This window comes from Oncorhynchus mykiss, chromosome 20 (assembly GCF_057628025.1).
Source record: "Oncorhynchus mykiss isolate SJ-2025 chromosome 20, ASM5762802v1, whole genome shotgun sequence".
In the NCBI taxonomy this organism is placed as follows: Eukaryota; Metazoa; Chordata; class Actinopteri; order Salmoniformes; family Salmonidae; genus Oncorhynchus; species Oncorhynchus mykiss.
Genome location: NC_143041.1, coordinates 24,923,516 through 24,935,984, shown reverse-complemented (window position 1 = coordinate 24,935,984; position 12,469 = coordinate 24,923,516). Strand labels below are relative to the sequence as shown.

The following is a 12,469-nucleotide window of genomic DNA, read 5'->3' as shown; positions in this document are numbered from 1 at the left end:
ATCATGCTGTGGGGATGTTTTTCAGCGGCAGGGGAGACTAGTCAGGATCAAGGGAAAGATGAACGGAGCAAATGACAGCGAGATCCTTGATGAAAACCTGCTCCAGAGTGCTCAGTACCTCAGACTGGGTCAAAGGTTTTACCTTCCAACAGGACAATGACCATAAGCACACAGTCAAGACAACACAGAGTGGCCCAGCCAGAGCCCAGACTTGAACCCAATCAAACATATCTGGAGAGACCTGAAAATAGCTGTGCAGCAACACTCCCCATCCAACCTGACAGAGCTTGAGAGGATCTGCAGAGAAGAATGGGAGAAACTCCCCAAATACAGGTGTGCCAAGCTTGTAGCGTCATACCCAAGAAGACTCGAGACTGTAATCGCTGCCAAAGGTTCTTCAACAAAGTGGTGAGTAAAGGGTCTAAATACTTATGTAAATGTTATTTCAGTTTCTTTTTGTTTTATATAAATGTGCAGACATTTCTAAAAACCTGTTTTTGCTTTGTCATTATGTGGTATTGTGCATAGATTGATGAGGGAAAAAAACGATTTAATCCATTTTAGAATAAGGCTGTAACATAACGAAATGTGGAAAAAGTCAAGGGGTTTGAATACTTTCCAAATGCACTGTATCTGCACACAGCTGTAATGGGACACCTGAACATTCAGAAATTAAAATCAGTTGACTTTTGATGGTAGTTCTGCAAGGGCCAATTCTGTAACTTGTCTGTACTATACTTTCCATTCCCATCATTGGCGGACCAAGACAGTTTAATTATAACAGCAACAAGACAAAAATCAGCAGACATGAGACCATCCAATATTTAATATGGAAAAATATGGTCATTTAGATATCACTCATTTCAGTTCGCTTACATTTCCGTCATCTTAATAAAACCACAGATCTGGTAATTGTTGACCACAATCAAAGTCCGATCCATTTCCCTAGATATAAACTATATTACATGAGACCTCTAGACTAAATGGACTCTGAGCATTGTGTCCTCATAAACAAACAGACTTCCACTGACTGATCAGATTACTGCCCACTTAAAGTGTCCAGTCTCCTTCCTAATCACTTAATGGTCATTTTCTTTGAGGGAATCCGTAATGTTCTGTTTTGAGATAATTTATACATTGGACAAAAACAAACTTTTTGGTAATATATGGGCACTTGATTATCTGTCTGATGGGAGGTAAGTTAACTGACATTGACCATGAAGCCAAATGACTCGGAAGGAACACAGCAAGGAACAATGGACGGGGTATTTCTCAACCAGTTGTCAAGGACAGTCTCCCTCTCTCTCCTGCTGTGGTGTGAGCCTGTGTGTAAGGGTATAGGGATACACCTCTACTTCCTGCGAAAGGCACGGGAGATTCTCCAAGCGTTGGGCTCCTCGTAACGGTTGTAGAGGGGCTCGAGGCGCTGCATCTTCTTCTGTTTGCTGAGACGCGTGGGATCGGCCACTTTGAAAAAGGCCGGCGAGAACTCTACCAGCCAGCGTGGGTCAATGGTGGTCACCTCCCTCATGTACTCCTTAGTGGTCAGCACCAACTCATGGTACACTAACCTGGCAATATGGGGATGAAAGGAGTGGGGGAAATTAGTGTACAGAAGAGCACGTTTTTAACCTTTCTGGAGCTCTATTGCCTGATCATATATATTTAAAAACTATCAGTCTATAAACTTATACAGTACTCTTTACTTTCCAAAAATGTTTGATCTATACAATGACTCTACTACATAGAGGCAAGGATGTCAAAAACTTTTACGAGTAACAATTGACGAATGTCAATGTAAACTTGAGACTATGCCTATAACCCCCACGGGTATAGACTCACCACTCAGGCTGGCGGTTGAACAGGGAACTGGAGGGGTGGATGTACACCACCTGCTGGTCAATGAGCGTACGGTAGCCCTCCTGGGGATCCTTTTTGGCTGCGTTCCGGAAGAAACCACTGCAGATGGCCTTCTGTATGCGCACTGTGGCCTTGCCACAAGACACCATGTCCAGTTTATGCCTGATAAAACAGGTCAAAGTAAAGGTGAATTATTGGCGTCCTATGTCTGACATATTGATACAGTAAGGCCTGTAGATTTTCTATGAAGTAAACTGAACAAAAATATAAATGCTAAAAGTGCATTTTTCATGAGCTGAAATAAGATCCTAGAAATGTTCTATATGCACAAAATACTAATTTCTCTCAAATTTTGTGCACATATTTGTTTAGATCACTGTTAGAGAGCATTTCTCCTTTGCCAAGATAATCCATGAATTTGAATTTGTCGCATGTTGCATTTATATTTTTGTACGTATTACAATTATTATTTTCCTCATCAATCTACACACAATACCCCATAATGACAAAGCGAAAACAGCTTTTTAGAATTTTTTGAAAAGTATTAAAAATCAAAAAAGGAGAAATACCTTTGTTGTTGTTTCTACAACTTGGAGTCCACCTGTGGTAAAATTAAATTGACTGGACATTTAGAAAGGCACACACTTGTCTATACAAGGTCCCACGTTTGACAGTGCATGTCAGAGCAAAAACCAAGCCATGAGGTGAAAGGAATTGTCCGTAGAGCTCCGAGACAGGATTGTGTTGAGGCACAGATCTGAGGAAGCGTACCAAATAATTCCTGCAGCATTGAAGGTCCCCAAGAACAGTGGCCTCCATCATTCTTAAAAATCAAGTAGTTTGGAACCACGAAGAACCCGATGGTCACTCTGACAAAGCTCCAGAGTTCCTCTGTGGAGATGGCTGTTCTTCTGGAAGGTTCTCCCATCTCTGCAGCACTCTACCAATCAGGCCTTTATGGTAGAGTGGATGGAAACCACCCCTCGGTAAAAAGGCACATGACAGCCTGCTTGGAGTTGGCCAACAAGTTCCTCTGGTCTGATGAAACCAAGATTGAACTCTTTGGCCTGAATGCCAAGCGTCACATCTGGAGGAAACCTGGCACCATCCCTACGGTGAAGCATGGTGGTGGCAGCATCATGCTGTGGGAATGTTTTCAGTGTCAGGGAAACTACTCCGGATCGAGGGAAAGATGAACGGAGTAAAGTACAGAGAGAGATCCTTGATGAAAACCTGCACCAGCGCACTCAGGACCTCAGACGGGTGCGAAGGTTCACCTTCCAACAGGACAACGACCCAAAGCACACAGCCAAGACAATGAAAGAGTGGCTTTGGGACAAGTTTTGGAATGTCCTTGAGTGGCCCAGCAAGAGCCCCGACTTGAACCCGATCGAACATCTTTGGAGAGACCTGAAAATATGTGTAAATACCCAAGAAGACTCAAGGCTGTAATTTCTGCCAAAGGTGCATCAAGAAAGTACTGAGTAAAGGCTCTGAATACTTATGTAAATGTGATATTTCAGGTCTTTATTTTTAATAAATCTGCTAAACATTCTAAAAACCTGTTTTTGCATTGTCATTATGGGGTATTGTGTGTAGATTGACGAGGAAAAAAAACAAATGGAATACATTTCAGAAGAAGATGTAACATAACAGAAGGTGGAAAAAGTCAAGGGGTCTGAATACTTTCCGAATGCACTGTAGATAAGGTTAAATTTAGGCCCTAGAGATTGCTTCTTTGAGTCACAGGATTAATATGACTCACAAGTAAAGCTACCATTTGAGAACTTTGCCGGATATAGTATTACTTACATATGCTTATGATGAGTGTCCTACCTGTCCATGATACCCAGCATCTGTTTGCGGATATCCTGGGCTCTGCGCAAGGAACGGGCCTGGATGAAGTTCTCAAAGCACCAGGGGTTGGAGAACTTGTTGTTCTTCCAGGAGTTATAGACAGCCAGCAGAGTAAGGTGGTCTCCCTCGGCCTGGTGGAACTTAGCCTTCTTCTGGTCTGCCATCTGCTGCTTGTCCTGGGGCACCAGATAATACAATTACTATAAGGACTGGCCACCAACTGATCAACATTAAATCACATTAGGCTACAACTGTCTCATTATGGTTGGAGATGTCAAGCAACATATGACAAGTTAGGAAAGTCAGTCAACCATAATTCACCACCATCAACAAATGTGACAGCTGTGACAGCAGTTGATTCTTGTTGTAAACCCATAAACCACCCCCTGCCCAAGGGTATTCTAATCCTACAGAGGGTGCATGCGCACAATGGCCTCCCACTCCTCTTTCTATTCTGGTTAGAGCCAGTTTGCGCTGTTCTGTAAAGGGAGTAGTACACAGCGTTGTACAAGATCTTCAGTTTCTTGGCAATTTCTCGCATGGAATAGCTTTCATTTCTCAGAACAAGAATAGACTGACGAGATTCAGAAGAGAGTTCTTTGTTTCTGGCCATTTTGAGTCTGTAATCGAACCCACAAATGCTGATGCTCCACATACTCAACTAGTCTAAAGAAGGCCAGTTTTATTGCTTCTTTAATCAGAACAACAGTTTTCAGCTGTGCTAACATAATTGCAAAAGGGTTTTCTAATAACAAATTAGCCTTTTAAAATGATAAACTTGGATTAGCTAACACAACGTGCCATTGGAACACAGGAGTGATGGTTGCTGATAATAGGCCTCTGTAGATATTTCATAAATCAGCCGTTTCCAGCTACAATAGTCATTTACAACATTAACAATGTCTACACTTTATTTCTGATCAATTTTATGTTCTTTTAATGGACATTTGAAAATATATATTTCAAAAACAAGGACATTCCTAAGTGACCCCAAACTTTAACGGTAGTGTGTGTGTTATATAATATATACTGTATATACAGTTGAAGTCGAAAGTTTACATAGTCGTGGCCAAAAGTTGAGAATGACACAAATATATATTTTCACAAAGCCTGCTGCCTCTGTTTTTATGATGGCAATTTGCATATACTCCAGACTATTATGAAGAGTGATCAGATGAATTGCAATTAATTGCAAAGCCCCTATTTGCCATGCAAATGAACTGAATCCCCCCAAAAACATTTCCACTGCATTTCAGCCCTGCCACAAAAGGACCAGCTGACATCATGTCAGTGATTCTCTCGTTAACTTCTTGGTGACAGGGGGGCATTATTGAGTAGCTTGGATAAATAAGGTTCCCAGAGTAAACTGCCTGCTACTCAGTCCAAGATGCTAATATATGCATATTATTAGTAGTATTGGATAGAAAACTGTTTGAATGATGTCTGTGAGTAAAAGAGAACTTATATGGCAGGCGAAAACCTGAGAAAAATCCAACCAGGAAGTGGGAAATCTGAGGCTTGTATTTTTTTTTTTTTTTTTTTAACTCTGCCCCTATTGTAGATACAGTGGGGTTGTTGCCCTTCCTACGTCTTCCACTAGATGTCAACAGTCAAGAACTTTGTTTGAGGATTCTACTGTGAAGTGGGGGCTCATAAGGGCTGTTTGAGCCAGGTGTCTGGCAGATTGCCACAGGCTCTGAGGCGCGGTCACAAGAGAGTTAGCTCTCGTTCCATTGCTTTTCTACAGACATAGGAATTCTCCGGTTGGAACATTATTGAAGATTTATGATAAAAAACATCATAAAGATTGATTCTATACTTAGTTTGACAAGTTTCTACGGGCTGCAACAGACCTGAACGCGCTTTTGGATTTGTTTCCCAAACGCCCTAACAAAAGAAGCTACTTGGACATAAATGATGGACATTATCATACAAAACAAACATTTATTGTGGAACTGCGATTCCTGGGAGTCCATTCTGATGAAGATCATCAAAGGAAAGTGAATATTTATAATGCTATTTATGACTAATGTTGACTACCCAATATGGCGGATATCTTTTTGGCTGCTTTGTTGTCTGAAAGCTGTACTCAGATTATTGCATGGTTTGCTTTTTCCGTAAAGTTTTTTTGAAATCTGACACAGTGGTTGCCTTTAGGGGAAGTATATCTCTACTTTCATGTATATTAGTTGTATTTTCATCAACATTTATAATGAGTATTTCTGTAAATAGATGTGGCTCTCTGCACAATCGCATGTTTTAGAACTACTGAACGTAACGTGCCAATATGAAATGTGATTTTTTTTATATAAATATGCACTTTATCGAACAAAACATACATGTATTGTGTAACATGAAGTCCTATGAGTGTCATCTGATGAAGATCATCAAAGGTTAGTGATTCATTTTACCTCCATTTGTGCTTTTTGTGACTGAAATATGGCTGTGTTTTTCTGCGATTACCTAACGTAATCGTTTGTGGTGCTTTCGCTGTAAAGTATTTTGAAATCAGACACTGGCTGGATTAACGAGAATTGTATCTTTAAAATGGTGTAAAATACTTGTATGATTGAGGAATTTTAATTATGAGATTGTTGTTTTGAATTTGGCCAAATTGTGCCAAACACGCACTTTCACTGGCTGTTGGCGAGGTGGGATGCTACCGTCCCACATATCCCAGAGAGGTTAACACAGGTGTGAGTGTTGACAAGGACAAGGTTGGAGATCACTGTCATGCTGATTGAGTACGAATAACAGACTGGAATGCATCTGCACGCATTGAGGCGATTACTTTTGGAGGATGGCCTGGTGTCAAGAAGGGCAGCAAAGAAGCCACTTCTCTCCAGGAAAAACATCAGGGACAGACTGATATTCTACAAAAGGTACAGGGATTGGACTGCTGAGGACTGAGGTCAAGTAATTTTCTCTGATGAATCCCCTTTCCGAATGTTTGGGGCATCCGGAAAAAAGCTTGCCCGGAGAAGATAGGGTGAGCGCTACCATCAGTCCTGTGTCATGCCAACAGTAAAGCATCCTGACACCATTCATGTGTGGGGTTGCTTCTCAGCCAAGGGAGTGGGCTCACTCACAAAAACACATCCTTCGAGAGCAACTTCTCCCAACCATCCAGGAACAGTTTGGTGACGAACAATACCTTTTCCAGCATGACGGAGCACCTTGCCATAAGGAAAAAGTGATAACTTAGTGGCTTGGGGAACAAAACATCAATATATTTTGGGTCCATGGCCAGGAAACTCCTAAAACCTTAATCCCATTGAGAACTTGTAGTCAATCCTCAAGAGGCGGGTGGACAAACAAAACCCCACAAATTCTGACAAACGGTGGCCCAGAAGTTAATTGACAGCATGCCAGGGCAAATTGCAAAGGTCTTGAAAAAGAAGGGTCAACACTGCAAAAATTGACTCTTCAACTTCATGTAATTGTCAATAAAAGCCTTCGACACTCATGAAATGCTTGTATTATACTTCAGTATTCCATAGTAACAGCTGACAAAAATATTGAAAGACACTGAAGCAGCAAACTTTGTGGAAATTAATATTTGTGTCGTTCTCAAAACTTTTGGCTATGACTGTACACTTAGGTTGTAGTCATTAAAACTTGTTTTGCAACCACTCCACAAATTTCTTGTTAACAAACTATAGTTTTGGCAAGTTGGTTAAGACATCTATTTTGTGCATGACACAAGTCGATTATTTCACTGTATCACAATCCCAGTTGGTCAGAAGTTTACATACACTAAGGTGACTGTGCCTTTAAACAGCTTGGAAAAATCCAGATAATTCTGTCATGGCTTAAGATGCTTCTGATAGGCTAATTTACATCATTTGAGTCAATTGGAGGTGGACATGTGGATGTATTTCAAGGCCTACCTTCAAACTCAGTGCCTCTTTGCTTGACATCATGGGAAAATCTAAAGAAATCAGCCTCAGAAAAAAAACTTGTAGACCTCCACAAGAGCAATTTCCAAATGCCTGAAGGTACCACGTTCATCTGTACAAACAATAGTACGCAAGTATAAACACCATGGGACCACCAGCCTCATACCGCTAAGGAAGGAGATGATTTCTGTCTCTTAGAGATGAACGTACTTTGGTGCGAAAAGTGCAAATCCATCCCAGAACAACAGCAAAGGACCTTGTGAAGATGCTGGAGGAGGCCTCCTGGGTGGCGCAGCGGTTAAGGGCGCTGTACTGCAGCGCCAGCTGTGCCACCAGAGACTCTCTGGGTTCGCGCCCAGGCTCTGTCGTAACCGGCTGCGACCGGGAGGTCCGTGGGGCGACGCACAATTGGCCTAGCGTCGTCCGGGTTAGGGAGGGCTTGGGATATTCTTGTCTCATCGCGCACCAGCGACTCGTGGCAGGCCGGGCGCAGTGCGCGCTAACCAAGTGTTTCCTCCGACACATTGGTACGGCTGGCTTCCGGGTTGGATGCGCGCTGTGTTAAGAAGCAGTGTGGCTTGGTTGGGTTGTGTATCGGAGGACACGTGACTTTCAACCTTCGTCTCTCCGAGCCCGTACGGGAGTTGTAGCGATGAGACAAGATGGTAGCTACTAACAATTGGATACCACGAAATTGGGGAGAAAAAATTCACAACAAAAAAGATGCTGCAGCAAAGCACCCCCACAACATGATGCTGCCACCCCCCATGCTGCCACCCCCCATGCTTCATGGTTGGTATGGTGTTCTTCGCCTTTTTCTTCCAAGGTCATTATGGCCAAACAGTTCTATTTTTGTTTCATCAGACCAGAGGACATTTCTCAAAAAAGTACAATCTTTGTCCCCATGTGCAGTTGCAAACTGTAGTCTGTCTTTTTTATGGCAGTTTTGGAGAAGTGGCTTCTTCCTTGCTGAGTGGCCTTTCAGGTTGTTGATATAGGACTTGTTTTACTGTGGATATAGATACTTTTCTAGATACTTTTTTGATGTAGGACTCGTTTTACTGTGGATATAGATACTTTTCTAGTATCTATATCCACAGTAAAACGAGTCCTATATCAACAACCTGAAAGGCCACTCAGCCAGGAAAAAGCCACTGCTCCAAAACTGCCATAAAAAAGCCAGACTACAGTATTCTAATTTGAATAGCTACCATCATTGTAGAGCTGCAGAAGGTTATTTATTTTATCCGTGCATGGTTTTTATGTAATATTTCAGATAACACACTGGCCTAGACATAGCCATGGTTACACAGTATTTATGGACCGGTGATTTGCCGTACCTTGGGCCTGTAGAAGACGTTCTGCACAGACAGCATGGAGACGATGGTGAGCATCTCCTCACTGCAGCCCAGGTGGACGGACATGATCAGCATCTTACACAGCATGGGCTCCAGAGGGAACTCCGCCATCTGATACAAACATAGAGGGAGAGGAATGGGGAAGAGTGTATAACATTTAACCACATTCATTCCAACAATATTGTGGTTGGGGTCAAGTCAATTTTAACTCAGACAATTCAATGACCATGAACTTCCAAATTTTAATACATGTTTTTAAATTTTTCATATCAACTACTGCATCAATTCAAATATAATTGCTTGCCGGATTTTCATCTTCAATACATTGAATAGATCGCTTGTTGTTCAATACTCCATCTTACCCTGCGTCCAAGTCGAGTGAGCAACCCCTCATCATCCAGAGCCCCTAAAGTGTAGAGCTGCTCCATGGCTGTGATCATCGTCTCCATGGGTGGAGCGTCCATGAAATCAAACGATAGCAGGTCATTGATGCCCATGGCCTGAAGGAAGTAAAGGGATGGCATTGGAAGAACAGAGTATTGTATTGTATATATAGATATACACACACACACACACACACACACACACACACAGTGGGAAGCTTGTGGAAGGCTACCTGAAACGTTTGACCCAAGTTAAACAATTTAAAGTCAATGCTACCAAATACTAATTGAGTATATGTAAACTACTGACCCACTGGGAATGTGACGAAATAAATAAATAATTCTCTCTACTATTATTCTGACATTTCACCTTCTTAAAATAAAGTGGTGATCCTAACTGACCGAAGACAGGGAATTTTAACTAGGATTAAATGTCAGGAATTGTCAAAAACTGAGTTTAAATGTATTTTGCTTCAACTGTACATGCACACACACAACGGGTGGTTCTAATCCTGAATGCTGATTGGTTAAAACTGCATTCCAGCTGATGTCTATTCCACAAATTACCACTGGCTAAATCTACGATGTTAAAATGCCTATTTACTCTGTTCCATCTGACTGCGCAATCCACTTTCTCATCAGCCCAGCCAGGCACTTTATAAACTTGATCTCCACTATAAAAAGCATCTAGACATTCTCAAATTTCTTTTAGACTAACATTTAGTTTTCAACAGCAGAGATTTGTATAAACCTTGGTGTCTGTCTCTCTGACATTTGTAACACTGTTTCAATATTCAAATTCGATCTCCAGCTGTCCCATAGAAATGAACGTGTCGGGACGGGACAGGCAGGCAGACGGCGTTTCTTGGCCAGAAGAAATGTCAAAACAAAAAAGGTAAAACGAAGTGCAGCTAGTTTGCAGTCTTTCCAGCTTCGGTTTGAAGAGATTCTGTTGGTTGTGTTGTTGGCTAGCTCCTCTGAACAACAGTGTCTTGATGAGTGCGCACATTTTCTATGCCAGGCAAAATTGCACCTCATTAGCTCATTGTATCTAAATAAATGTCACTAGAAAACCGCTTGAACAAATGCAGCTACGTTGCTGTTATTCTGGCTGCACTTTAAAAAATATATATATTTTAAATTTGACCCTTTTTCTCCCCAATTTCGTGGTATCCAATTGTTTTAGTAGCTACTATCTTGTCTTATCACTACAACTCCCGTACGGGCTCGGGAGAGACGAAGGTTGAAAGTCATGCGTCCTCCGATACACAACCCAACCAAGCCGCACTGCTTCTTAACACAGCGCGCATCCAACCCGGAAGCCAGCCGCACCAATGTGTCGGAGGAAACACCGTGCACCTGGCAACCTTGGTTTAGCGCGCACTGCGCCCGGAGTCGCTGGTGCGCGATGAGACAAGGACATCCCTACCGGCCAAGACCTCCCTAACCCGGACGACGCTAGGCCAATTGTGCGTTGCCCAACGGACCTCCCGGTCGCGGCCGGTTACGACAGAGCCTGGGCGCCAACCCTGATGGCACAGCTGGCGCTGCAGTACAGCGCCCTTAACCACCTGCGCCACCCGGGAGGCTTGGGCTGCACTTTTTGACGAGACTAAGTTAGCCGTAGTTGGCTAGCTAGCAAGCAAGGGATAAGAACGTTGCCAGCCAGTATGGCAATGGAACCTTTAGAACGAATGACTGTTCTATATCTATGGATGCGACCCAAAAACACTCTAGCAACCGAACCGATAGAATGAACGACTGGCCGGCTTGGGTAGCAACCTTAGATGTGTGTCGGGATTATATCTTGTGGAAGGATGAAATGGTATAAATAAATTCACCCAAATAATGTTTTAAAATGAAAATGTCAATTGTTACTTGAATATGTTGGTAACCAGTTGTATAAAAGTGATAATGCCCTCGAAGCTGGTGTTTGGTGGATATATTGGCATGGTTTGCTGGGCCGAGACAAAGTCGAGGGCCTAACACCCGTGCCAATATATCCTCCAAACACCGGATTCGAGGCCATTATCACTTATACACACACATCTAAATAAATAAAATATATCACATACAGTGCATTCGGAAAGTATTCAGACCCCTGGACTATTTCCACATTGTTACGATAGATTTTTTTGAAATGTATTATTAATTTTAAAAAATAACTTATTTACATAAGTATTCAGACCCTTTGCTATGAGACTCATGCAACCTGTTTCCATTGATCATCCTTGCGATGTTTCTACTACTTGATTGGAGTCCACCTGTGGTAAATTCAATTGATTCGACATGATTTGGAAAGGCACACACCTGTCTATATGAGGTCCCACAGTTGACAGTGCATGTCAGAGCAAAAACCAGGCCCTGAGGTTGAAGGAATTGTCTGTAGAGCACTGAGACAGGATTGTGTCGAGGCACCGATCTGGGGAAGGGTACCAAAACATTTCTGCAGCATTGAAGATTCCCAAGAACACAGTGGCCTCAGCGGCAGGGTAGCCTAGTGGTTAGAGCGTTGGACTAGTAACCGAAAGGTTGCAAGTTCAAATCCCCCGAGCTGACAAGGTACAAATCTGTCGTTCTGCCCCCGAACAGGCAGTTAACCCACTGTTCCTAGGCCATCATTGAAAATAAGAATTTGTTCTTAACTGACTTGCCTAGTTAAAATAAAAAAAATAAAAAAATCTTAAATGGAAGGTGTTTGGAACCACCAAGACCTTCCGAGAGCTGGCTGCCCGGCCAAACTGAGCAATCGGGGGAGAAGGGTCTTGGTCAGGGAGGTGACGAAGAACCCGATGGTCACTCTGACAGCGCTCCGATGTACCTTTGTTGAAATGGGAGAACCTTCCAGAAGGACCAAAGTCAGATAAAATGGATAAAATTGACTGTTGAAGTCACAATGAAGTAGGGTAACATTAGAAATAAACCTTCCAGGCCTTTACGTTTTTGGCAAACGCCAATAGGCACCTAAAGACTCTGACCATGACAAACAAGATTCTCTGGTCTGATGAAACCAAGATTGAACTCTTTGACCTGAATGCCAAACGTCATGTCCATGTCATGTCCAAGCATTCCATGTGAAGCTAGTTTAGAGAATGCCAAAAGTTTGCAAAGC

The 12,469-nt window shown here is 42.4% G+C and overlaps 1 protein-coding gene across 2 annotated transcripts in view; it reads right to left on the bottom strand.

Annotated features, from left to right (window-relative positions):
• Positions 1-811: 811 nt before the first annotated feature.
• LOC110499111 (ATP-dependent RNA helicase DHX8) overlaps positions 812-12,469 on the bottom strand; it is a 28,598-nt gene continuing 16,940 nt past the window's right edge. For both annotated transcript variants that reach the window (XM_021576024.3, XM_036955958.2), the window contains exons 19-23: positions 9,337-9,474; positions 8,957-9,085; positions 3,697-3,893; positions 1,843-2,022; positions 812-1,571 (exon numbers count right to left, since the gene is read on the bottom strand). In XM_021576024.3, coding sequence (XP_021431699.2) covers positions 1,352-1,571; positions 1,843-2,022; positions 3,697-3,893; positions 8,957-9,085; positions 9,337-9,474 — 864 coding nt within the window. In that variant the 3' untranslated portion in view covers positions 812-1,351. The remainder of the gene's footprint in view (positions 1,572-1,842; positions 2,023-3,696; positions 3,894-8,956; positions 9,086-9,336; positions 9,475-12,469) is intronic.